Source organism: Blennius ocellaris (assembly GCF_963422515.1).
Source record: "Blennius ocellaris genome assembly, chromosome: 3".
Lineage (NCBI taxonomy): Eukaryota > Metazoa > Chordata > Actinopteri > Blenniiformes > Blenniidae > Blennius > Blennius ocellaris.
In genome coordinates this window covers 16,292,957-16,320,915 of record NC_137652.1, presented here as the reverse complement: position 1 = coordinate 16,320,915, position 27,959 = coordinate 16,292,957, and the positions used below count along the sequence as shown (strand labels likewise).

At 40.7% G+C, this 27,959-nt stretch overlaps 3 protein-coding genes across 4 annotated transcripts; 1 reads left to right on the top strand and 2 right to left on the bottom strand.

Annotated features, from left to right (window-relative positions):
- Positions 1-519: 519 nt before the first annotated feature.
- Positions 520-6,851, top strand: LOC308148957 (ATP-dependent RNA helicase DDX39A-like). 2 transcript variants are annotated; one of them, XM_080520549.1, is made up of 10 exons: positions 520-612; positions 1,399-1,606; positions 2,203-2,330; positions 3,201-3,477; positions 4,032-4,150; positions 4,912-5,043; positions 5,155-5,264; positions 5,462-5,606; positions 5,837-5,984; positions 6,230-6,851. In XM_080520549.1, exons 2-10 carry the CDS (start codon positions 1,399-1,401, stop codon positions 6,244-6,246), a joined length of 1,284 nt encoding a protein of 427 aa, XP_080376675.1. In that variant the 5' UTR covers positions 520-612; the 3' UTR covers positions 6,247-6,851. The 2 variants fall into 2 exon arrangements, with proteins under 2 accessions (XP_080376675.1, XP_080376676.1); XM_080520550.1 differs by having other exon boundaries at positions 546-649.
- Positions 6,732-13,788, bottom strand: LOC308148958 (CCN family member 1-like). The gene is made up of 6 exons (XM_080520551.1): positions 13,615-13,788; positions 12,674-12,887; positions 10,532-10,779; positions 9,403-9,535; positions 8,774-8,955; positions 6,732-7,813 (listed from the first exon to the last, which is right to left on the bottom strand). Exons 1-6 carry the CDS (start codon positions 13,663-13,665, stop codon positions 7,508-7,510), a joined length of 1,134 nt encoding a protein of 377 aa, XP_080376677.1. The 5' UTR covers positions 13,666-13,788; the 3' UTR covers positions 6,732-7,507.
- Positions 13,789-27,361: 13,573 nt separating this feature from the next.
- LOC308144415 (snaclec 7-like) lies at positions 27,362-27,700 on the bottom strand (the record flags this gene model as incomplete). The annotated part of the gene is made up of 1 exon (XM_080515526.1): positions 27,362-27,700. The coding sequence occupies one exon, from the start codon at positions 27,698-27,700 to the stop codon at positions 27,362-27,364; it is 339 nt and encodes a 112-aa protein (XP_080371652.1).
- Positions 27,701-27,959: the final 259 nt, after the last annotated feature.

The window sequence follows — 27,959 nt, the reverse complement described above, 5'->3', positions numbered from 1 at the left end:
TAGGTTTCTCATGTGATCAAAAAGTATTTCTACTCTAGTCTGATGTCTGACAAATCACATCGTTGCCATCAAGTGGTCCATATGAATACTGCACTTCTCCAGTTTATAGCTGGAAATCCTGCCAACAATGCTCAACACTTTGAATTATTTTGGCACCTCTAATATTTTTGCATGCATGAATATAATACACACATGATATGTATAAGTAGATAATAGAAATAAGCAAAATTATGGTTTTCTCTGACCTCTTTGACTCTGACCAATCACATCCACGGAAACTGCGTCATTCGTTTTGCATGAAGATGCCTTCACAAGCTATCTTGAGTGTCGTAAATACGCAGCACAGCTCACTATCATGAACATCAGAACCAAAGTTCAAATAAAATAATTTCACTATGATTACCTTTTCCAAAAGATACATTCTCAGCCATGGACTGAGGTTAAAATGACAATTATTTTCTTAAGATTTATTTGAAAATAGAAGATTTCCGAGGTGTTCTAGAACGCGGCATGCGTGCATCTTGCTCAGAGCTCACCCTGCTACGAACTGCGTGCGTGTTGCTAACTCGGTCGATTGATTGAAATAAGACGAATATAAAACATCACAGCAAGGTAACGGTGGCGTTCTCGTACTTCTTACACCACCACTGTAAGTGTGCAACAACGTCCAACATGAAATCGTGGATTATTTCAGGATTATTCATTTGCTGTTCGTGAAAATTGTCACCTCAGTCTTCGTTTTGGAAGCTAACATGCTAATCTATTAGCTTCACCTTGATACAGCAACGAGCAAGGAGCGCCATTCATCGATTAGTTTTGTTTTGCTAAGGTTGCAGTATATTGCATACAATTCGCGCGTACGAAGAATATTACACGTAATGCATTTGGCAAAGTCTGACGCAGATTACGTGTTTATTTCCACGAGCTTGCTAACTAGCCGGTGCTAACGAAGCCGGAGGACGACACCTCCATCGTTGATGCGTGTTTCGTGGGTGTGTGTCTCAAACACCAAGTGGAGACGCTTCTGTTGCACATCGTTGGTTCCTGAATAGTATATATTATACGTATTCAGATCACTCCAAACCGTTCATTCATTCTGATACGAGTTAGCTAACGTTAGCCAGTCATCCTTGGAGCATTGTTTCGCGTCGCTGCTTAAGAGTTTGCTAACATTTTTATTTTTGTAAACTGTAAACTCTCAACTCTTGGGCCAGTCAGAGCATTGTTGGTTTATGCAAAATGAAAAGAACATAATCAATGTCAACTATCACTTACTTGTGGCCCTTTTAAAGCTGTAAAAACCTGCAGAATAACTGTAATTGAAAAATAAAGTTGTCAGGGTCTGTTGTTTATAACGACATCCCCCCCCACCCCCACACCCCCACACCTTTTGTGCAGATGGCAGATCACGATGTTGATAATGAGCTCCTGGACTATGAGGAGGATGAGGAGCCACAGGGAATCCCAGAGAGTGGGACCCCGGCAAACAGAAAGGAGGTGAAGGGATCTTATGTTTCCATCCACAGCTCAGGATTCAGAGACTTTCTCCTCAAGCCAGAGCTGCTCCGGGCCATTGTGGACTGTGGCTTCGAGCATCCCTCAGAAGGTGAAGACACTTTCATCTTTATTGTGCTGTATGTAGGCTTAGTAAAGCCTAATCAGATGCTTCAGCTAGTCAAATGCCATGCCTTATATGGCAAAGCATTGAAGAGAATGAAATATATCCCTCAGTCACATCACAGACAGCATTTTATATATTATGTGACTTGAAAAGAACTTTGTATTTTGTAAAATGCATATTGTTTTTTTGCAAAACATATCTGAAGTTAAACGATTGGTTAAGTTAGATTCAAACAATCTGAGACAATAAAACAATATTGTTGGTATTCAGAAAAATGGTAAAATGATTCCCATTTCAGTTCTCGGTTTGGTTCTTGAATACTTTAACAACCATTTCCTAAAACTGTAATATTTTTTTTAAGCTGTAACCTCAGTAAAGATGTTTGAATTGTTAAAAATAAAACAAAAATGCCATAAAGTATTTATTTGGACTCTACACAGTTCCATTGAGGTGTTAAAGAGCACAGTGAGATGACTGTTAAAATTCAAAACAGATGCGACATGGTTACTGTCTTGTATCACATTCTGATATTAACAAAGGAGATTGTTCTAGGTTTGAGTTGCTGTTTATTTGACTTTCAGTTCAACATGAGTGCATTCCTCAAGCTATCCTTGGAATGGATATTCTGTGTCAGGCTAAGTCTGGTATGGGAAAGACAGCAGTGTTTGTCCTCGCCACTCTGCAGCAGATTGAACCTGTTGATGGTCAGGTGAGTTGCTATAAGTCGATACATTTCAATTCTATTTCTGTAGACTGACTGATGAGGGTTTCTATTTGTTCAGTTCAACAATGAGTTGATGAAATCAAAATACTTGATTGATTTCTCCATAGTTTTCTTCTGTCAATAGAATTTTTTTTTGCCGGCATTACCATTTCATGCCCAACTATATGTGCAGAGGAAAACATCATGTTGGTGTAAAGGAAGATCTGCCATAGAGGTGGAATGTTCCAAATTTGAACCAATGCATCACAGTTAATCATCAGCGCCACTGTTTTTAGAACCGCTTGTACTTTTATGATCTTTTATTTCTCACTGATTTATGTTTCATTCTGCTCTCTCAGTCCTGAATACTGTATAATTCTGAATAACAAATGACCCTGATTAGCAGACAACCCCACGTTTTACATGGCTCAAATCTGGAAACAAGTTTTACAGAACGAATCTTGTTGTTATTGACACATTGTTTTTATGAATGGATAGATCTACGCACAGACACATGGCAATGCACACATGCTGAACAGGGAAGATTTGAAAAAATTCTTAGATGTTTCCTCTGTATATATAATCTATATTATACATTCTGAGGATTTCAGTGTCCTCAAACAAGTTCTCTCACTGGTTTGTCGCCGGCTATTGTTGCTTTTAGAGCCCTTGAATGGCTTGTCAGAAATATCCAGCTGGTCCTAGTATAGGATAAATGCACTTTTTCTTTTTTTTTTTAAAGCTTGTCTTAAAATCAGGTCAGATGGTTATTGAAATATTTATGAACAAATTCTATATCATAATTCCAGAAATAAGATTAAAACAGATCAAGCCAACATCTGTTGTCAACATTTCGTGTTGCTCCATCCCTGCCAGGTGTCCGTCCTTGTGATGTGCCACACCCGAGAGTTGGCCTTCCAGATCAGCAAAGAGTACGAGCGCTTCTCCAAGTACATGCCCACCGTCAAGGTGTCCGTGTTCTTCGGCGGCATGGCCATCAAAAAGGACGAGGAAACCCTGAAAAAAAACTGCCCTCACATTGTGGTGGGAACGCCGGGACGCACGCTGGCCCTCATTCGAAACAAGACGCTCAGCGTGAAGAACATCAAACACTTTGTGCTGGATGAGTGCGATAAGATGCTGGAGCAGTTGGGTGAGTGACTTTTGTGGAGCGACTGCATTGAGGAAGTCGAACAGCATTTAATATGTAAACCTTTCCTCCAGCAGGTGAAATTAGAATATATCTAATACTTATAATACATGTTGTTTGTTTATTCAAAAGTGGGTGATTTCCATTACTTTAGTCATTAGTTGAGAAAATGATTTATTGGGTTTTCGGTTTTATCTTGAAGGGAGCCTCAATTTTGTTTTATTTTGTTCAACAGTTCCCAATGAATTCAGTTTATTTTCTTGGATCACCAGAAAATAACATTTGTGATACTTTTGACTAAATGTCTGTCTATTAACAGATACTTTGATCGATGGGTGGACACTTAATCCCTTAAAATTGTCATCCCTTGAATGCGCTACGGCTGTTAAATGAATACACTAAAAATAAGATCTGCAATATATGCTGAGGTTAAAAAAAAAAAAAAAAAGCCCGAAGTTGGATAAATGAAAAAACTAAAAATGGAATCCTGTTATTAAATTAAATTCACACACACAAAGAAAGGAAAGTTATTCTGCATGAACTGTTTTGCTTCACAGACATGAGGAGTGACGTCCAGGAAATCTTCAGACTGACGCCTCACGAGAAGCAAGTGATGATGTTCAGTGCAACTCTCAGCAAGGAAATCCGTCCCGTGTGCCGCAAGTTCATGCAGGATGTGAGTTATCGTCTCGTGTCGCACGCTGTTACAACAGGGGTGGCGAACACGACGCCCATGAGACAAAACCGGCTCGTCATTTATGGGTTCCAATTCGGCCCGCCAAACCACCCAAAACATGTAGTGGACACAACAAAACAATTTAGACTCAAGCTGAGCTGAGATTGTTGTAATTTTTAGTCGTAACTGTTTTGTTTTATTAAATCTAGATATTTTCATCGTGTATACTCTATACATTTGAACTCGGTGTGTATTAAGACGTTTATTCTGAATTTTTTAATGTTTTTTTCATTGATTTTTATGCAATTATTGTCTATAGTAAAAAACATCACTCACAATTGACATGAGACAGGTGGATATTCCCATGTTTGCCAGGATGGTTGCTGTTTTGATATTGCTTGGCTTAAAATGAGATTCTCATTCAGCTTTGTGTTTGAAACACTGCATTGGAAATCCAACACTGAGGTTATGGCTGTTAGGTCCCGGTGGGAAATATATTAAAGTGCATGAAGTCTCGATCCCCTTTAGCTTTGCCTACTTGTGGCTGTCTGTGTCATAAGTGGCCATATGAGAGGGGTATATCAATCCTCCTCTGTCAGCCGTGCCCCCCTCGTGGCCCTGCTGAGCTGCAGGAGAACAAACACTAGACCACCAGGCGTTTGTTTTTGTTTTTTTTCAAACGTCACCTTCTTGCTTCATGCCGAGTCGTGTGTTGTTGTGAGCGAGACTGACACCAGTCCTCCTCTCCCTTGCCCGCGCAGCCGATGGAAGTGTTTGTGGACGACGAGACGAAACTGACACTTCACGGCTTGCAGCAGTACTACTGCAAGCTGAAGGACAGCGAGAAGAACCGAAAGCTGTTCGACCTGCTCGACGTGCTCGAGTTCAACCAGGTGAACTGACACTGACCTGTGTTATTTAGGGGGTGGAAAGTGCGATAATTGTGTTTAATATGGACGTACAATAGTGCTATATTCCATTATTATTCTTGCGATTCCTGGCAGGTGGTGATCTTCGTTAAGTCCGTCCATCGCTGTGTTGCTCTGTCCCAGCTGCTGGTGGAGCAGAACTTTCCAGCGATCGCCATCCACAGGGGCATGGCACAGGAGGAGAGGTAAAAATTCCGAGTGGACAATTGGTCACATCATTTATCAGGAGCGAAGCGTTTGAGTACCTCGGTGTGTAACAGACCAGGCAGCTCAGCACGACGTGATTTCTCGCTTCGTTTGGCTTGTTTCCTCGTCTTTTCAGGTCGGAATTACATATCATTTATGCCGTCGGTTCATCATGTTCTTGCTCCGATGCGTGCAGGTTGTCGCGGTACCAGCAGTTCAAAGACTTCCAGCGGCGCATCCTGGTGGCGACGAACCTGTTTGGCCGAGGCATGGACATCGAGCGAGTCAACATCGTCTTCAACTACGACATGCCAGAGGATTCTGACACCTACCTTCATAGAGTCAGTTCAGATATAATAATCCGTTTTTAGATATATTTGTGGAACCCAACAAAAATATAAATGTTTGTGGCTTTCACCGCAACATATTTTTTATGCTCAGCTGAAGTCAAAAAACGTAACCTTTTAATTTGGATGTTTAAAAAAATTATGTTCAAACATACACGTTTTTTTAATTTTTTAATTTTGTGGGAGTTCGAGTCTGTTTTGAGCGTTGACTTTCTCATCGCCAGGTGGCCCGCGCCGGCAGGTTTGGTACGAAAGGCCTGGCCGTCACCTTCGTATCAGATGAGACTGATGCCAAGACCCTGAACGAGGTCCAAGACCGCTTCGAGGTCAACGTCGCCGAGCTCCCAGAGGAGATTGACATCTCCTCCTACAGTAAGTTTGTTTTTTCCTTCACTGTTGCTGTGAACTTGAGCAGAAGATTCCCGTATTCAGCAACCATGTTTGTTTACCTGCCTGCACGTGACTTTAACCCCCGGGGAGGAGGTGTTGAATTTGGGCTCCATCATGGACACTTTTGACACATGAACGGAGAAGTGTGATCGAGCCTGGAACATCACAATTGAAGGACTCACTTTCTTCCATCTGAACCCCCCCCCCTTTTGTTTTTCTCTTTGCAGTTGAACAGTCCAGATGACTCTGAAACGTCTCTCCAGTGAAGACTGTGATCGTTGTTGCTGTGTTGTGGAGGAAGATTAGGGAGAAGAAAAAAAAAAAAAGCATTTCCTTTAATTCACCATCATTCTCCCAACATGTTTGTAGACAGCATTTGTTTTTGTGTTTTTTGCTGGGTGCCTGTTTTTTTTTCTTCTTCAACCCATGAATATAGTGTTTTGGTTAAATAAAAGTTTTTATATCTAAAACAAGCATTTCTATGGTTACTTTTGACCACAGTTGGATATATTCAGCAGCAGGGGGAGCCATTGTCACAGTATGGGGACCCAGCGACTTTTGAAAGCTGCTGCTGACTTTGAAGCAGTAGCAAAAAAATGAAAGTCCACATTGTGTTATTATAAAGTTTCACATGAAACTTGAGCTTGGAAGTTTTGCCACTGGGCGAGACTGAGAAAAACCAGCAAAAGCCACACGAGCATCTCAATGCAACAATAATACCATTGTGGATTGAAATAAAGAAATGTATTTACAGGATAGAATACAATCCAAACATATAAAGTACATGTTTTTGTTTAAGACATTTTTTTTCTAAGCTGCATTTAATGCAAAAATAAAGAAATCAATCAATTCAAGTCCTTGCTCAATGCTCACCATGTCCAGATAGGCTTCCTTATCTTAAAAGGAAACCGTGTCATTTGTTGATTTGAGTGCACTGCTGTAGTGCCATAAAAAGACATTAAATGTCTACCTGTGGGTATTGTCTCTTTTCATTATGTAAAGTAAGAAACTCATCAGTGGAATTTTCAACTCAAACTGCACTATTAAGTAGTCGTGGTGCATTGTGAGAAATGAAGCCGTTACCATTACCATAGGCAGAGTTATAGAGAAGATAGAGACCGGGTGGTTTGGTTCTTTGTGCATTGCTGACATTAAAGTCCAGAGTTTCAGTGCTAAATAAAGTGCTTTGTTGCTCTGAAGTGTTTCTCCTTCCAGGCTAATCTGAGGCCCTCGGATCCTCCACACCTGAACCCGTGAAGAAGTTCATTTTCGGGGCTCTAATTTAAGTCCCACGTCAGTTTGAACAGGAACAGCCAAGTGATCGATCCAGTCTGATCAGGAAAAGTACAAATTGGATCGTCCTTATGACTGCAACCAAAACCAAAGTGGCCTTTTCCGCCCGCGGTCTTGCAAGCCGGTGGCTGTCAATCCCTTTTAAGAGCCAAGTGAGAAAAGCGGCCCCTCGTCTCAAAGTTCCTTCCTCCTCAGCGACGGGCTCCTTGGTACTAGTCGCTGAACTTGTGCGTGTCTCCGTACATCCAGTGCTGCGGCGGGAGGGCCACTTCATTCAGGTGGCCGCAGTTGTCGCTGCATTTGCACGACTGGATGAACATGGCCGACCTCTGGAGGCGCTCGCCGTCCGGGCACGCGAACCTCACGGGCACGGTACGCGTGCGGCGCGGCGAGCAACATCGCCCGTCCGTGCACACGCCGCAGTAGTTGGGCCGGTAGAGGCGGACGCTCGCGCATTCTCCGTAGGACAGGTGGAGGGGCACGGGGGCTTTGTGGGTCGGCGAACAGCTCTTCCCTTTCTGTTGGATGTAAATAAAAAGAGTGTCATGGTCTGGATGTTATGAACCGTTGTACCTAATTGGCTTTAGTAATGAAATTCACTAAACAAGTCATGAGTTAAAAAAAAAAAAAAAAGTAATAAGCTTTGACTTTTTAAGCCTATCTGCGCCGTCCTTTTACATAACAGCAGATGTAAGCAGCTTTACACTCAAACTCATTAGTTTCACATTAAAATGACCAGACTTCCTCTTGTTTTGCCAAAACATTGACTCTGAGCAGGGATTATTTTTAGATTTAAGTGATTCATTTTCAGATTTATTTCACATTTGAGCGTCCTTTGCTGTTAAATAAACCCACACCTATGATCGGTCTTGGCAACGGAGCTTTTAACTCAGCAGTGCAGAGAAAAGAGTCCTTAGTGTGTGTCCAACACCAAGGATTAATATAGACACACCACTTCCCTGGACCGAGTACACAGATGGGGACTAGCTATGGACAGTTGCTTGGCAGGAATGCCGGGGGTGGGGGACTATATTTAAAAAGGCGCCTGGCTGCCACCAAAACACTGCTGAGTAAATCAGCACTGCCTCGTTCCCACTGAATGCCGAGCTTCCCGAAAGCCCTCGGAAGATAATCTCTGTTCTTAAGCTCGGGATAAAGATGGCTTTAGCACAAAGAGCATATTTACTCAGTGCCAGAACATCTAATTTTTCATTCTTTCCCCTCTTTGCTGTTCAGATTTGACGCTTTTCAGCCCCTGCCTTTTGGCTGAAACAGAAACAAGGAAGACAAAGATATACGACTTGAAAATATTCCCGATTGTTAAGCGTTATCAGAATACAACAAGGTCTTGCTGTACAATAGATAAGTTGTCTATTGATAAGCAGTTATCTCGGCTGTAATACGGGTGTTTGATCTCTGTTCTCAGTCTGTGTTTGTCTTTCTGTCTCTCAGTTCACGTCGGGTTCAGATCAGCTCACCTTGGTGGGGAGAGTCAGGCTGGTGCAGGGTCGAACGGTGCAGATTCTTGTCTCCCTCTCCAGTTTACACTGAGGATTTTGGTTGGTGACGCGTGAGGAAACACCCATCCCACAGCTGCGGGAGCACTCGGACCAGTCAGTGGTCTGGGTCGGACACGTCTTCGCCTTCAAGTGGTTCCACTCTGAGACAAATGTTTGGAGATGAAAAGGAAGGGGTGAGGGAAGAGGAAAATTAAATCCGTGATTAATAAGGTCAACAAACTGCCTTTTACATTGTGTTTACAAAGGGCCCATTCACCCAGCTCCACAAATATACATTAATATATATTATATACAGCATTCTACCCTTTCAGCATCCTCAGCAGTTTCTTATACGATCTGTCACATCTCGTCTGGTAACTGCTGCCATGTACATTACTCACACATGTTTGGCATCAACTCAGTGTACAGAGTGGTCGGGGAAATGTGGCCACGGCAACAGAGGATTTAAACTCTAAACCGCTGGATGGGAATATGACCCAGGAGAAGCTGGAGGACAACATACACCTGAGTACAGTCTACAGACTAAGGCGCTTTTATTGTCAGCAGTGAACGAATCTTGTATAACATAGTGTGTCTCTGTGTCTCACCAGGCAGGTGTTTGTAGCCCTGCTCACTCTCCCAGCTGTCCGTGAACTTGTTGGAGAGGAGCAACTCATCTCCAGGATGTTGCAGTGTGGGATGGTGTTGCGGACCGGGCAGATGTTGTTGAGGTGGAGGCCTCTGTGGTAAGAGAGAGAGAGAGAGAGAGAGAGAGACAGAGAGAGAGAGAGAGAGAGAGAGAGAGAGAGAGAGAGAGAGAGAGAGAGAGAGTACTTTTCATACTCTTACACCAGAACAACTTGATAGTAAGAGGATATATTAAGTTACTCAGTTTGATGCAAAAACAGTAAATAGACACTGTTTCATTTACAGTTAATTAAAACTGAATTTTACTAATGACAGCAAAACAAGATTTAATGCAGTCTTACATTATAAACACAACCAGTAAATCATCAAAAAGCATTCATACTAAAATTGGAGTATCAAGAGAACTGATTTGGATTATTTTTGTTTGTTTCTTCAAAATAAAATGAAGTAAAATAAAATATGATTGACCCTTCCAGAATTGTTGTAACATTTTTTGTTTCATATTCAAGTGTGTCTATGGAAGTAAGAGCAATTAATGTATTGTTTTGTCAGTTATTCCTACATTCATATCATTTTAAGATTAATAAAAGTATAATAATAATACTTTGAAAAATAATATCAATTGTGATTGTGACTTCCGGTTAAAGAAAAAATTCAATTTTGCTCTAAAATATATTATTAATACAAATGAGATGTTGTATTTTAGATTTGTGAAGATTTGTAAACCCAAATGTTTAAGAATAAAGCAAAAAAAAAAAAAGGCTTGAAATATTTCAGTTTATGTATAGCGAAAAGAAAAGAAATCTGTAAAGACATTTCTGATACTTACGCAGTTTGAATTTAGTTTTGGAGATCACTGAATGATTAAAAAAAAAAGTATTCTTTCTTTTTAATTTACAACTAATCTATTGCTATTTATGTGAAAAAAGATCTAATATACGACCCTTTCCATGTTCCTCTGCTTTATATAAGGAGAATATGACCATTGCAGACAATGAACTGAACCTAAACTAATTACCAGTTTCACAGGCTCTTCACTTCTAAATCAACTACATATTGAGACTTTTGTCATCACCTGACAGAACAAACCTGTTTCTTTGGCGGGAGGTGCCAGGTGCCTCTACGGCAGTCGACGCTGAAGCAGCACTGGCTGGGCATCCTGACCAGACGGGGGTAGGGGCAGGATGGCGAGGCCGGTGGCAGCTTGTTCATACAAAGAGGTGCACAGCCCACAGCTCCATCGATGCAGGTGCACTGATGTTTACAGCCGGCACGGAAACTCTCGCCATTCTGATGAATCCTGCCGTTGTACTCACATGTGCGTCCTTCAGATTTCGCTAAAAAAACACACACAAAAAACCCCACAGGTTGTCATTCAGGTAGGGTATCAGCTTGGTTAGTTTGACGGTCACATCAAGTGACTCATTTCAAAAATCACCAACGAGCCTCAAATATTTGTTTTTTGACTGTAGGAAGGATGCAAAGTGGACAAACACAGGAAGAACATGCAAAATTCACATCGCAAGACCCCAAGTCGGCTTAAAATGGAGGTTTTTCTGCTGCGATACAAGAACTACTGCTCTATTACTATGTTGCCCTAAAACTATTTATGAATGTGAATGTGAATTTTTTATATTGCAGATGAGCCACAGAGAGGAATGTGCTTGAGTCTTGATAGTCGGGTCTGATAAAAAGGACAACAGCTCTTTTGATTCCTTGCATGTCTCTCTCAGAGTGCCATTCTACCGATGTATTCCAAATCCACATCAGTTTTATTTATATCACATCTATTATAACATTCATCTCCTTTCATTTAACATTTGGGTATAAAGTATGAAAACAACAATCCCTGTTATAATTTATTAAGGTGGAGAGGAAAACCTGGTTTGGTTTGTAGACAGTAAACATAAAGAAAATAACAATAAGACCATCTTGGAGTTGTTTTGAACTAATATAAGTATTTTCTTCAGTGACTGAAATGTGGAGACACTGAAAAATGTATCTTAATCTGCAATAAAGAAGTGATGCTTCAAAATGACAAAGCTCCAAGTTCTGATTACTTCAGAACTTTTCATTCCTTGTCAAGTCCCGCCTAAATATACATTTATATGAATAATCAATTAGTAATGTTGGAGCCTACAATAAAACAAACAAAGAAACAAAGAAACAAATAAAAATCAGGTAATATTCCTATAATAGGCTTTGTCATTTCTTTCAGACACATATAACTATAACATTAGGGTCATACAATGATAAATGAATGGTCAGATGTGGCCAGTGTGAAGTTTAAAAACTCTAAAATGTGACAAAGCTTTTCAGGTTTAACTATGTGGAAAAATTCCTGAAAATTTCAAGCATCAAGTGTGAATAGTTTAGACGTAATGACTTCCTCATGCATCATTTTGGAGCCGTTCTAATTCCCCCCAAACAGTAAAAACCAACTTGAATACCAGCTTGAAAATCACTTCCACATTTTTTATTTAAATGGCAACTTCAAGAATGTCACTTGTGATTCATTGCTGATATCTGTAAAGTTTGTAATGCAATTATGCAATTGATTATGATTTGAATTATTTTCAAATTAAATAAGTGAAATCTGTTTTTCAGTGTTTTTCTACGCATGCATGTGTCTCCCCACAAAAAAAGAAAAAAAAAACAGAAAAATAAAGAAAGTGTGCACGTTTTAAACCGCAACATAAATGTTCTTTTGAGCAGTAGAACCCTTCAACTGTTGTGGAAAAGTTCACAGTGACTCAACATAGCAACAGCACACAGAATCACACAGGGGATTACTTCGGAGGAAAAGAGAGCAGAAATAAGAAAATAGGATGTGTCAGACTTCTTGTCTCCAAAGCTCAGAGCTATTCATAGTTCGTGGGGCAGCACTGGCGCGGTGCAGTTGGAAAGAGTATTTTTATCTCTGAAACCCCCCGTCGCTGTCATAAAACATCCACTACTCATTAAAGTGCCCCTGTGCTGTCCCCCGGATGTGAAAGGCTACATGTTGCTCAGTCACTGAGGTGGGAATGCTTTTTTTTCATGACCTTTTGGCTTTTATAGCACACCATACCAGCCATAATAACTATAATTTCAAGATGCTTTTCCGTGCAATACTTGCCGTGACTTGAGCAGGGAAGCAAAATAGAGCCCAGATTGGCTCCAGATTGCAGCCATTGTTTTTGGTTACATTTCCTCCCTCCACCAAAAATACTCAGTCCTTCTCACTCTCACCTTGACAGATGCCCCAGGCCATGGTCACGTCGTTGCCGTAATTACACTCCAGCCCTTTGTGGTGGTCGCAGGGCCTCATGGGGCTGCAGTCCTGGTTGAGCTGGGCAGCACACACCTTGCAGCACCCACATCTGTCTGGCACGGCGCTCACGCCCGGAGGGCAAACCTGGGGCTCCGCGGCACACTCACACTCTGCTGGGCAGCCAGCAGTCACCTGGAGGGAACACAGGGATGCAACTCACATTCATGCTGGATAAAGGAAAGAAACTAAAGAGGCAACAGTTGATACAGTGACACACATTCACATCGATGCTGTGTGCGCGCCAACGAGGATACTCAGGTCATCCTTCCAGCATTTCTATATGAAGAAATGAATGGGTGCATTCATTTCTGACTGTGTGTTTTGTTGATGGGTTTGTGACTTATTTTGAATTCTCCACTGCTGGCCAGTCATCCCTCACTGTCTAGACAGCTCAGACTTTGTACCAAGTCCCCTGCTGGCTTGTGATTTGACTCATAGCTCAACACTAGAGCCAACCTGTTCTAGTTAGTTGGAATCAACATGCACTGTGCTTTAGGACAGTGGACAAGAGTCGACACGCTGATCCCCTGGAAAGATCAGCATTTCCATAGGAACAGTGGTCATAATTATACAACCAGGCTATGTGCTGGCAGTGACGCGACTCATTTCCCAAACATTTGACTTCACCAACACTTTGTCAGTGCAAACAAATACTTCTCACATGCAGTCACACCTGCAATTAAGTTAATCTGATGCAATGAAATCCCCTTCATACCCAGAAGGTCAGGGTTTAATTGCATTGTCACTGTCAACAACTTCACCAGAAATCACTCACATTAAACTAAGACCACTCTCCAAGCCAAACCCTCTGAAAACAGATATGAATCAGAACCACATGAGCAGGAGAGAGATGTCTTACCTGTGTGGTGACAGCTGTAGTTAGTACGGTCATGAAGAACAGAAATGTCATAATGACCCAAATGGCAGCTTTAATAAATATTAAAAAAAAAAGTAGGTCCTTCAGCCACAATCCACTAAAATGGTTGTTGGTCTTAAATAGTTTCACAACAAGTCTTTATGTCTTGTTACATTGGACCTGAGTCCGTTTTCTTCTTGGATAACTTTCTAAAGTCCAATTTATATCGGCTGTGACCCTCCTTCAAGCCCCGCCTCTTCTTTTTAGTCCTGGCCAATCAGCGTGCCAGCACAGACCTATGCGTGTTCAAAGGGGCGTGGTTCCAAAGAGGGGGGCAGTTCGCTCTGATTGGTGGGCGTGTTTTGGAGTGAATGCAGCCATTCATAAAAAAGCAGGGCCGGTCTCTATTTGTTTTATGAGTTAAAAATTAAAATGCAACATCTGCTTTCGAGTCACACTTAGGCACATTCCATGCTTTGTGGCCGCTATTCTCCTAACACTAAGTAAATATATTCAGCTGGGCCAGACAGCAGGGTAACATTAATAAGGCCGCCACTACTTTTGATTTGGGAGGGGGGGGGCATTCCTTCTGTTTTTCCAGACCAATGTCGGTGCCAAGCCAGAAAATTAAAGTGGAGTGTATTAAGCAAATAGTGAGATAATAACAGTTGTCAGGGAGAGTGAACACACCTTTCTTTGTCCATGTCTGAGAAAATATGTTTCCATAGTTTTCGGAGGCAGGCTTTGATTGTTTTGCTCCATCTTGAATTCAGGTGGGCTGTCTGTTTCTCACTATTATTTCTAACTGCATGGTGCTGACAAGGGAATGATGAGGATATGATCACTTGGAAAGAATGGCCGAGTCCAGGTTGAAAGCGGGATTATTGTTTTAAGGGCAGCACATATGAGGGTTGGCCTCCTTCTCTCCTCCTGTCATCTTATTTTCAACCACAGATTTCCAGCCACACCTGCTCCGACACAGAGACCTCTTATGATGAAAGAATGTGATAGCTGGAGGTTTGGAAAGTTAAGATACCGCTATGAATTGCATTGTGTACCTTTAAAGTTCTTAGACCTGAAAAAGTCACACTTTCAAATGATTTCTTACATGAGTATTTTTTTCTTGTCAGATGCGCAGAAAAATATTGGTTCTGGTATATTTGATAGCCTCACTCTCATTTGCTTACTGATTTAGTTTCTGGGTTGATAAATGTTTTTTTGTTTTTTTTTGTTTTTAGATTTAACCTACAATTTAACAATTTAACAATAGGCTCAGCCTCCATAGCATGAAAAATTTTAATATTCTTCACTGTTGTCACTGAAAAAAAAGTCTCACCTGATTTGCCTTCTGGATTACTTTATTTCTCTTAGTGTGGGGAAAAAAACCTCTTACAAATGTACTTGTCTGTATAAATCTGTTGATTAATACTCATCTTCTTGTTCCTGCATGTGATGGATAAACATGTTTATAGTCCTCTGACAGCCAGTGAGCAAGATTAAATTTTTGTATCTGTCGTAATGCAACTGTGCACCATTTTCAGCATGTCTGGACTTTGTTTTAGTGGTGATGATTAGGGTGGGGAACAAGAAAGAAAGAAAGAAAGAAAGAAAGAAAGAAAGAAAGAAAGAAAGAAACAGACAAACAAACCAACGAACGAACAAATGAACAAAAAAGACAGAAAGAAAGAAACAAACAAAGAAATAAAGAACCAACCAACCAACAAACTAATGAAACAAACAAACAAAGGAGAACAACAGAGTGTTTGGAGGGATGAATACTAGAATACTAGAACAGAAAAAAACGAAACTTTGAAAAGTGGCCCTTCTTGAATGAGTAATTTCGCATTTTTTATAAAATAAAAGTGTACAATAGTTGTTTTTTGTTTTTGTTTTTACTAAGACTGCCTGATGAAATGACTTTGTAAACAGCAAAAACAATTGCTGACAATAAAAGGTTAAGGGCAATACAAATATAAAACTTGTATCACTGAGGAGGACCAGATACACATTTAGCACCGGTTTAAAACATGCACTTCAAATAGTAAGGTCAAGACCTCATCAACAAACAGCAACTCCTCATAGCCAGAAACTTTAAGTGGAAAGACTTTCACAACTTAATAGTAGAATTACAGGCAATTAGTTTCTTCAAACCCTTTTCATATGTCTATTGCTGGAAAAAAGAAAATTCCAACTTAAAACAGAGCAGAAGGTACAAGTATTTGTAGACAACTGTGAATGGAACATTAACATTTATTGCTTAAACTTATTGTCATTTTAATTAAACCACCAAACTAATGACTTTCCAACATATCCTCTGAAAAGTCACTCACTGTAAAGCCTTTGTTTCTCACTGAGTTTCATTAAAACAAAAGTGTGAAACACTTAATACGACGTCATGAGCAAGAGAGGAGAAAACAGAAGAGATCTGGATGGATTTGGGGTAGGGCAGGTGGGGTAATTATTAACTCTGGTGTTTTTGATGGGAGGACAAGTTGTTCTCATGTCAGTCAGTCGGTCACCTTACTCTGGACATGTTGTAAAAATGCAGCTGTCAACGACCCTGCGTGAAAGAATAACGTCAGTAGAAGTGTTTGTCTAATATTTATTGTAACTCTGAAGCAGATCCGTGTTGAACCCGGATTTCCTCTTAATCAATCTTTGTCGATAACTGGCTGGTTACTCGCAACAGTCAGCTTGTCTGTTGTGCAGCCACCTGCCTGATTCGTGTTTGACTGTAAAACCCTTTAGAGACCGAGGAATGGAGTCATGACTTTCAATTTAAAAAAGGAAACCACGTCAGGAAGCTGTCAGTCATAGCCCTCTAATGGCGTGACCAAAGAGACAAAGTCACAGCCCATCTATTTTAATCCTCTGGTGGTCATGATGCAGGGGTGGGGGGGGGCTGTGAAAATCCTGTGACTGCTGCTGTTTTCAGCCTCTCCACCGATGCTGAACCGAAGATAATCAGAAGGACAAACACTTAAACTAATGTTGTGTGATGAGGCAGCTTCACCCAGGCAGAAAAATGATTTGCTTCACGTGACTTCTGGACTGTGAGAACTTTTATAGAGATTTTAGAATCGGTTTGTATTGTTTTAACAGTTCTTTGGTCAGTTATAAATGTCTTTGAAAAAGCAAATGTTCTCACAGTAAAATTAAAATAACTTTTTCGCCCCAATTGATAATAAAACCAGAGTCTACTAGACATACGTTGGGCTTAAATTAGGTCTGAAGTCCATTATAGTTTTGCCATGATAAGTTACTCACATGTGAAAAAACACAAAATGACCCTTTTTTCTTTCTTGTTGATATCATACAGAATTAAATTCAGGGATTTCGGGATAGAGGTCATCCTGTTCGTAGATTGTGAGCTTTCCTGTGAAAATCCACACAGAGTCATGGAGAACATTTAGGCTGCAAACACTGCTGCTCACCACTGCTTCATCGTGTCGGAGCATTGGAATTAATCAAGAAAGAAAAAGGTAGAGATGAAATACAAAGGCAAACAGGATTCATGTGAGAATGTTTCTTTTCATTGCCCATAATTTAACAAAGTATGGAACTGACCTCTTAAAGGAGCTCAGTAAACTGCAGAAAAAAAAAGAAAAAAAAAATCAATATTAAAAGAAGATCAAATAAAACAAGTTTTAAGAGTGAGATCTGGTCAAAGGGACAGCCACGGCTTACTGAGTATGGGGATTTTTATATCATTTTTTAATCCTCTGTTTTTTAATACCTTCCCAGAGCCAGAGAATAACGAATGCCCCAGGGCAGCCTTTAAAAAAAAAAAAATATTGATGACATATTTGGTGTCATCTTTACTTATGTCAACCAGGAATTTATACCCATATTTGGCTTTGCAGGCTCAGTTTTAAAGTCTTTGGCATGAAAAACATAATCATACTCCCACTGGAATTCCAAAATTGAGTGAAGGTAGATGTGTAACATGAGAGGATCAGATGGACCACCTTTTCAGAAACTTTCCAAACTGGTTTCCAAAATCCACCAGGAACCTGTAAATTAACATGTAAAAGAAGTAGTTTGACCTGAAAAATACAAGGTATCAAACAGAAAAGTCATGATGCTTGCATTTCAATTGGAAATATAAGAAACGAGTACAATGTAAGTGAAAAAAGAAACACCTGTAGTTTAACTTATGGAGTTGTAGTATGGAAGTACGACATTTTGGAAAATGAGAATACTTGATCGGAACTTGTTTTGAAGTGCAGAAAAAGAGCAGCAGCTACAAAATGTACCAGATTTATACGAACAGAGCAATATAACACACAGGGCTAAAAAAACAACAACAAAAAAAACCATGTTAGAAGCTGAAGGCAACTTGTTATAAGTGTTTTCCTCTCTCACATGGCTGAGGAGGTACACGCCAGATGTAACACGAGACACAAAAAAACATGACGAGAGACCCAGCTTGATGAGAAAGGGCCAAAGTGAGAAAACAGGGGAAGTTCAGAGGAAAGAACAGTGAACAAAAGAAGGTGTGAGAGTGGTGAGAAGAAAGCGGCACAAGCAGGAGTGCCGTGGAAGGGTTTTGGGTGGGTGGGGGTTGACAGGTGTGTCATGGTAAGAGTGTTTGTTTTTTCAAGAGGAGGAGTGAGCGAGTTTCTGGCCGGTCTGGTCCGCCACGATGGGGTTCCCGGCAGTCAGGCAAGTGTGGTATTTCGCACAAAAACAGACGGCTGGTACATCAGCACATACCACTCTTAAGGTCACATGCTACAAATTACACCATACTAAGGTCACATACTTAATTAAAAAAAAAAAATCTGAATACATTTAGACAGAGGTATGGGTGTGCATGTTATATAACATAGTTTAAATGTAATCATTCTCCCCCAAAAATCCAAAGGGAAGCATGAAATTGAGACTCAAGGCTTGTCCTGGGAGGAAAAAGCAGTAAGAGTGAGTGCAAGTGGTGGTGACAGCAGGGTCATTAAACTGTTTTCCCCCTCCCGCTGCAGTGGAAAAGCAAAACATGTGGGAACCTCAAGCCTGCACATGGAGAAAGAAGGAAGGTGCACTCACACTCTCAGTCTTTAAAATAACAGAACAGAAACCTGAGCGTGAACTCTTGTTGATATAAACTGAGAGCATGTGGGAAAGCCTCGGGTGAGACTGTGCAATGTGCCACCTGCCTCATATAATATTATAATGAGCAATGGGATATGTGCTAAATCTGACATCGACATATGGCTCCCTGTGTTGATGAACTGTGTCGTTTGAAAGCCAGAGAGCATCGTAACGTTACATAAGAGAGCGACGAGCAACGCTGGCTTTCTGGAGAGAAGAAACAGGCCTGGCCCGCAGCAACAACTGCAGTCGCCAGCATATACACATTTCTCCCTCTGGTGGAAGTTTCACAACAAAGTGATGGATAAATCATGAAATCAGTAATGTAGGTAGTGGTACACTCAGAAAGGGGACTGAAGAGCGAGCCCCTCAGTTTACAATAAATAACTATCAACATTTGTACATTTGTCTTGGATGGACCAGTCTTGCTTGAATCACATTTCTCTCAGGACAGTTCCTTCTTTCTGACTCTTGTGTTTCCATGTTGATGTGATCAGCAGTTTAACCACCTTGGCATTATTTTCTCTGATTTTTTTTTTTTTTTGTGTCTATTTCTTTCCCCTAGTTTCTGATAAGTAAAACTGCTTTATGTCATCTTTGGCTTCATATCAAGGAGCCGCATGAGCCAACCACATGCGACTCTATCCTTTCTTTAAACCTCCACAAGATGGAACCAAACACTAGATTATGAAGAGAACTCCGATTCCACTGTTCCAAGATTTGATCCAAAGTTTCTGCATCATTTTTCAATGCTGAAAGTCAACTGTGGCAGTGCAGACATACAGAAAGCGCAAAATTGAACAGCATGGCATCTGATGTTGATTATATTCCAATGCTGAGTTTTGCATTACAATTTTTTTTTTTCAGGGTCAATGATGAGAGTTTGAACCAGAGGAGAATATGCATATAAAAGAGTAAAGGTTTTCCCTTTCGCTGATTTGTCTCTTAGGAGGGAATAAACAGACGGTTAACAATGAATACTTTCATCATCCCTCAGCACTTGCTATTTACAGATCGGCTTTATCGATACTAATATCAGACGATTTCAGCTTGCTGGTGTGCCATTGTTTAATATTTGGCTGCTTTTGTCTGTCCTCCTCCACTTGCTCACCCTGCCTGATCTTTAATTAAACTCTTATCAACAGACTGTGAGTAGGTGGCGGAGCTGATGAAGGATCCTTTCTCTTTCTTTTCTTTCACTCGTTTTTCTTTCCTCCCCATTCTTATTTCTTCAATTCATTTCCTTGGACTAAACCTCACTGGCTCCTTTCCCCTCCATACCCCCTCCCCCTCTCTCCCTCTCTCTCACCTCTCTCTCTCTCCCCCTCCCTCCCTCCCTCCCTCCCTCCCATCTTCCCCAGATTGTGACAGCAGAGGGCTTTGAACCTGGTTTTATTCGGAGCACGCTCTTGTCTCCCATCACCCATGGTCTCGTGATTAGACACCCACCCTCACTCCTTGGCAGTCACTGGGGTTCAGAGCAACCAACTGACAGGCAAGGGGAAAAAAAAGATTTTCCCAGGTAAAGTTGCAGCACCGCCTGACGACGTGTAAGCCTAAATATCCCACTTGTCTGGGAAATAGGGATTACCCTTTGGCCAGATGCTAGTCTTCATTTCCCACATGGGGGCACTGGGTTTGAAAAGCACAAATATGGAAGCTTGTTACACACAAGCCGTTTTAAGGGCAAATGCATAGTGAATGTCAAGATCTTCGCTTTGGGCACTTAATAGCAATTTATGTAAAAACTGAGGGAATTACACCAAGAAACAAGTCATTTGGTGTTGGTTGGAGACATATGCTCACGAGCCACTGGCAACACTGTCATTCAGGCTGTTTTACAACATGTTATGTAGACTCTCCCTTATGGAGACCCTCAAGTCTCTTAAAGCTATGACTAGCCATGCATTTACCTACCGACCATATGCAGTGTGCATGGTATATAGGCTTAGGGATGGCACTATAGCCCCAGCAGGTCTGAGATTGTGAGTGGGTGTGTGACTTCTTGCCACTCAGATGTTATTCAGAATGTAAAAGCAAGCTCAATAAAATGGTAGAATACTATCTAATATAAAAACAATGTCTCACCATCAAACTCCTTCGACTGGTTTCTCACACCCATCTAACACCTCCGCAGGTCATTCATCTTTGGAGTCTTTCAGAGTCCTGAGTTCCTTCTTTTTTCACTCTCTATCTACCACCGCACAACACTACATCAATGTAACGTCATTATCACTGTTGCAGACGAATTTACAACACTGAATTGAAACCCATGAGCAAAATCTGCCAACCTCTTCCTTTAGTTAATAAGATGTCCGCACAAAACTCCTTGAACAAAAAAAAGAGCTACTTAGGTAACAAAGCTTATCGTACCATGTCAAGTTGTTCCTCAGCATGAGATAGTATTTAAAAAAAGATGACAGTGGGCGAGTCAGAATGTGGGGTGTGTCATGTTTATGAAGGACCTATGCATTTATAACATACAGCCCAAATGCAGTCAAGGAATAAATAACAATACAAGTCATTCATCCTTCCTTTGTGGGACAAGTTCCATCCATCCATCCATCCATCCATCCATCCATCCATCCATCCATCCATCCACCAATTAACCTCATGTTCCACCAGTGCTCCACCGTGTGGCACCTATAACTTTTACTTACACCTATAACAGCAGTAGTTTCACCAAAAAGCTGTATTATCACTTAATTTACCTCAGCTGCCCATTACTAAACCATGCCAGCTGCTGCATTATCACAATGTAAATATGTTTTTTGAAGATAAAATCAAACTTTCTAACAAGGGGGGGGGCAACTGGTTTCAGGACTTCCAGTGTGAGAGTAAGAAATCGTATGATGGAAGAAGGAGTCCATTTCCAACTTTCTCCTATTTCCTTTAAGTATTTATGGGATACCTGCACAGAATATAAAAAGCCACATCCTGACTCTTGACTGAATTCATTTACCAGCATTAACTAGCACCATTGTGTACAAGAGTTTGTTGTCTCACACATTTGATTTTAGTGTTTATCAAATACCTGCAAAGCTGCTGTCTGTGAAGGTGGCTTTACAAAGTTTAGTGGCATGGCACCAGACACTCCTGTTTGTATATCTGTCTTCACTGTATTTTATTTTCTTTTGTGTTCAGTTTGCCCTCTACTTATTTTAGGCTGGGTTCATAAATGACAATATAATGATATATTTCCAACATGCATAATCATGATGAAATTAAACCACTGTGAAATGAATGCCGTTCTTTCCCTCTCAGCCATGTTCTCGCTGTCACCTCTCCCTCTCCAGCTGTCCCTCATCATGCATCCCAGTCTCTTTTGCAACACCCTACCTTCGCTACATCCCCATCCATAATTTCCTTTTCGCCATTCTTCACAAGCACTCATCCCTCTTTCCTCATTCCAGTGGAGAATATGAACATGAGCTGCATCACAAGCCGATCAGAAGCTATCAGGGGAGACAGACTAACTCAGATATCTCATGTCTGCAACATTTATGGCTGGCATACATCTCTACCCTGTTTCTTTCCTCCACCCTTCATTTCCCTCTCCTCTCTATCCCCCTCCTCGCCGTGCTCCGACCCTGCTTGAATGAGGGGGGTTATGAAGATAAATGACGCCTCTCTGCTTCCTTACCCTGATCCCATCTGCTTCCTTCACAGTTGCAGTTGGGGATTCCCAAAGAATTCTCTCGTTCCTTGGAGCTTCTCGCCTGACAGACTCACTGCATAATTTTTATGTCCACGAGGAAAAGACGAAAGGACTATACATGGTTGACTGGAGTTAACTGAAGACATTACGGTTCCATGATAGTGTTTCAGGAGCTTGAAGCTCATCAGATTTCAATTACGGAGGAAATGAAGTGAAAACCCGAAGAGGCTATTTGACAATCAGGGTTATTGAGCATTTTGTCTGGAACTACAACCTCTGGTATGATTCAGCAGATGACAGAAGGTGAAATCAGAGTGAACATGTTGTGCTTTGACAGTGGACAGCGCAAATCAAAGAGTATAATAGCTATGGAAATACATTTCTTTGGACAATAGATGGATGGATGGACATTTAAAAGGATTGATTATAGAAACGATCGAGTTTGAGCACAAGCTGCTTAATAGGAGGGCTGGAAATGAGAACGTAGATTATTGGGATCAGCTGGAGAGGATCAGAAACACTTTATTGTTTTCTTGATCTGTGAAACAGTTTTAAAATAACAACAGTCCAACATAATGGCTTTGTTTATTAGATTTTTTTTCATCTGAAAGCTGCAAGTTCCCGGAGCCATTGATGGATGATGAGCAGCTGTTCCCTGTCAAGAAGAGATGCTTCAGCAAGAAGCATTTATTGTAGGTAGTTTTACTTTGTCATCTTTATTTGGAGCAAAACATGAACACTTTCAGTAATAATGACAGAAAAGTTCATTTAAAAGTGCCACAATGCTGCGGTGGCTTCCACAGTTGCTACTCAAAACAAACATCTGAAACACTTTGAATCTCATGTCTGGTTGGGCAACAAATGTGCATGTGCTCCCTGTGCCTATATGCAGATTTTCTCTAGATTCTCCCAACTTCCTCCTACTGTGCCTCCTCCTACCAATTGAGCTTGCAAGGTCAATTGGGGAATTTAGATAAGCCATAGGTGCATCCCAGTGATGGATGAGGAACATGATTGGGTGTATTAGCATATCAAACAGAAAACCCCAGTGCTGCCTACTCTCTAATATTGAGTTTCATCCAGGAAAACGTGATTCCAGATCTTGATCATTATCTTGAAAAATGGGCTTCCAATTACACCAAACGTGATGAACTTCAGCATGCACTCCATCATTGTAACAGACCGTAATAGCACAAATGTGAAATCATTGCTGCTGCTCTTAAGTAATCTAGCAGTCATCAGATTATATTTTACCTTGCACCCAGCATTGTTGTGGAGGTTATGTCACAGACTACATGTCAACCATTCAGTTTGAATACGGTTATAAGTGTGGCTGCAAAGCAGGCTGGACTAGAGGGAGTTTCCCTGTTCAAGGAAACTGCACCACAGGAATGAACACAAACCGAAGGCTAACTCAGGCTGCTCCAACACAGCTGATTCAAATCAATGGATTTTTTTTATCCATCTATGCAGAAACTTGATTATGACCCGTTTATTTGATTCAGGCTTGTTGGCATTGTACATGGTATAAAACATGCAAGGAAAAATGCCCCTCCAGGACCATCAATGTCTGAAGAAATGTCCTTGAAAACAACATCCATGCTCAACAATTTTTCTTTTTCTTTAAAAAAAACCCCCAAAAACCTTCCCAGTCACATGCCGATCATAAAAGTAATGCTAGAATTGAAAGAGTTGAAGACCATGTTAAATTGTTTCAGTTCTTGCTTTGGACATTGAATGAACAATAATTGTGCTCAGCAGACCTTATGAAACTATGATTGTATCTATGAAAGAGAAGGAGGATATTTAATTGAAAATGATAGAAAATAATCTTCCCGACACACACTGACATGTTGAGCAACTTGTTGAGGAAGTCCTTAATATTTATCAAGGATACAGTGCAACCTTTTGGTTTTACTCACTTAAACCTTGTTTACACAATCAGATCTTATACTTGTTCAATAAGTATAAATGCATATAAAGTGGAAGGTTAGTTTCACTAACATGAACCATGTTGTGATGAACCAGGAGTCACTGCAGGTGCAATAGATTTCTCAACTATTAGAGTTAACTGACAAATGAGAACATTTAGTGCCATTGACTGTGTAAATATGGGAAGGTGACTTGTTAGACACAACAATCCTTTGAGTGCCTTTATTAACTTATGGCAGAGCAAGTATTAGGTCAAAAGTCATTCTGAATTCAAGCATGAAGTCAAATGAATGGTCTGTAGATGGATTTCACTTAAATAGCCCTTTTTAATTGCTTGAAATGTTTTATTATTGGTCACATCCACCCTTTCACACACCAATGGAGGCAGCTGCCACGCAACATGCCTAGTAGATCCATTGGGAGCAATTTTGGGTTCAGTGTGTTGCTTAGGACATTTTGACAGATGGAGGTGGACATGGGAATTGAACCTGCAACATTCTGATTGGGAGATGACTGAGACACGTTTATGTCACACAGTGGCCTCCATCACATGTCAACTGAAGAGGTTTGGAGCCAGCAGGACTCTTCTAACAGCTACCTGGCCATTCAATTGATTTGGGTAGAAGGACCTTAGTCAGAGAGGTGACCAAGAACCCGATGGTCACCCTTTCAGAGCTCCAGCGTTCCTCTGTGGAGAGAGGAGAACCTCCTTGTAGAATCACCACGTCTGCAGCAATCCAACTATCAGGCCTGTATGCTAGAAGCCACTCCTTTGTAAAAATCACATGTAAAAATGATCCCTCTACAGTTTGCTAATATGTACCTGAAGGACTCACAGACCACGAGAAACCAAATTCTCTGATCTGACGACACAGAGATTGAACTCTTTAGCATGAATGCCAGGTGTCACATTTTGAGGAAACTGAGCACCACTTATCACAGTGAAGCATGCAAAAGATGGATGTACCAAGATCATATTGAAATAGGCTGTAATTTCTGACAAGGCTGAGCCAACAGAGTTGTAGCAAAGGCTGTGATTACTCAATATACATGGGATTTCTTAGTTCTGTATTTTTTTGATAAATGTGCTGATGTTGTATTAAAACTTTTTTGAGATTGTCAGTATGGAGTTTTGTGAGTGGGATTTTAAGGAAGAACAATGAATTCAATTAATTTCGGACTAAAGCTGTAATATAAGATGTTGAAAAATGTAAACACTGTGAATACTTTCCAGGTGCACTACAGCTACAGTATATAAACCTCTACATGTCTTGAGGCTCCTACAAATACAATACCACTGTGTAATAAAAGAAAATATAGTGCCCTTTTGTTTCTTCTTCTTCTTTTTAAAGAAAATCTGCAATAGAATTTATCACCATCAAGTGCTATGTTTTTTTTTTTCTCTAAATGCCACAAAACTGCCAAAAACTAAAATATAAGTTATTCAGTAAAGCCAAACCTGGTCAAACAGAGTGAGAGGAGAAAAAAAAGAAATACATCTCAAAGTATTTCTTGTCGTCCTTTTGCTCCATGAAGCATGGATGTGGGGAGTGAAGAGGTGAACACACATTCATGCTAAAGAAATTAATGGATGTTGACACTTGGGAGGAAGGAGACACAGTGTGAGAAAGGCATTCCAGTCTCTGCAGCTGTCAGTTCCATGTGCGGTTCGATATAATTCCCCATGTCTGAGATCAATGGGGGCAGCCTCCTGATTTGAAGCTTTTTAAATGGTAGTTATCAGCTGTCTTCATTTCAGTACTTATGCTCCACGCAGGGCACACTAATCCTATTTGTTTGCCCAGCGGTTAGATCTAATGTGAACTTTAAGGGCTGCAGTAATTCTAATGGGAGCAAATTATGTTCATCAGGGGACATTGCACATTTGAGGTTTGCAAGGAAGGACATATGGAGGTGCTTGCGAAAAGAACTGTGACAGCGGACATATAGGCCAAGCTAGGCTAAAAAGCTACGTCAACACATTAAACCAGAAAATGCATTTACAATGATTTACATGACATATGTCCTCTTTTCAGTGCTGGATAAGTCACTAAAAATTCTGCTTGACACTACCGGTACTTACTTCTTCACAAAGTAATGGAATTACTGAAACAAACAAAAAAAAAGAATTATGCCAAAAAAAAAAGTTAGGCTTAGGTAATTTATGCATGAATTGTCAATTTTTTTGGTCTTCTTTTATTAGGATTGGAAAATAATCCTGTTCATAACGTACAGGGAGAAGGAGCACAGAGAAGGGCATGAGAACGGTGTCAGACACATGAAACGAGAGGAGAGTTTCAGGGGAGCACAACTAGAAATAACATGAAATATGAATACACAAAACACAAACATGGCATGAACATAAATATAAAACAAAAACTATGAAACCATAACCCATGACTAGAACAAAGAATTGGTGATCGCTGACACATACAAATGGCTGGTGCACCTGCAAGATTGATGCAGAGTGAAAAGAAAAGAAAAGAAAAGAAAAAAAAAGAATAACTCAAGGATAACAACTACCAACATATTAAAACAACTTGCTATGTTGACTAATACCCACTTTTTAAATTTAAAGGCTTATATTTTCCTGGGGTACCAATTTGCTGTTTTTATTGTTACTAAAAAAACAAAAAAGACTACTACTACTACTACTACTACAACTGCTACTACTACCACTACTACAACTACTACTAATAAGAATAACAATAAGAAATGTCAGGTAGTAAGCATTACAGAAGCCATAGTTTCAACATGCTGTCATTGTACTTTATCCTGAAAAAAACCTTACTTGCACATAATATTTTGAAATTTACCGATCTCGTTGGGAAATGTTCATGAATTCTGTTGCACAGTTATTTGGACATGAACCTACATCAAAAGTAGAAGCACTCAAGTTAAACTATTAATCACCAAATATGAGAAGGGAAATGAAATGACAGTTGACACATATTATTACAATTCATTCTGTGTCCTATATTTTCTATTAACAAAACATTTTATTTAGGTGTTATAACAACATTTTGTTGCTAAAATGAAGCCATACATTTTGAGCCTTTTTGTCAGAATCTGTCAGGCGCAGAGGAAGTAACGTTTCTCCACACAGTCATAGTGGTCCCACAGTCCCGTCGATGTGAGAGCTCCACAGCGTTTCCACACTGGACACTGCTGATAGCTTCCTTTTTCGTTCCACGCTTTGTACACCATAGACTTGCCGTCCACCCACAGCCACTGGTCAGCGAGGAAACGCAGGCCGACCCACACAGATTCAGTCAACTGATTGTGCCGCATCGCAGCTTGGGCGAGAAGACGGTCGGTTCCGGAGACGATGCTCATCAGATCACTTTGATTGACTCTGCAATTCTCCATAGCATCCTCCCAAGTCTTCTTCTCATCCTTCATCACAGACATCTTGACGCAGTAAAAAGGCAGGGTCGTGTTTTCAAAAACATCATTCCATTGCCCATTGAATAAGATCACTCCTTTGTTCTCTCTCCCCCGTGCATTGTCTGGTTGTCCTTTGGCCCAGTTTGTGTGTGTAACGTTTTCCCCTCCTGACCATTTCCAGCGAGTAGCGTTTGCGGGATCTTGTTGAAGGCCGATCCAGGCCCATTGGAAACTGAAGCCCCCTGCAGCTTTCAGGATCTTCTCAGTATCGTTCTGGTTATTC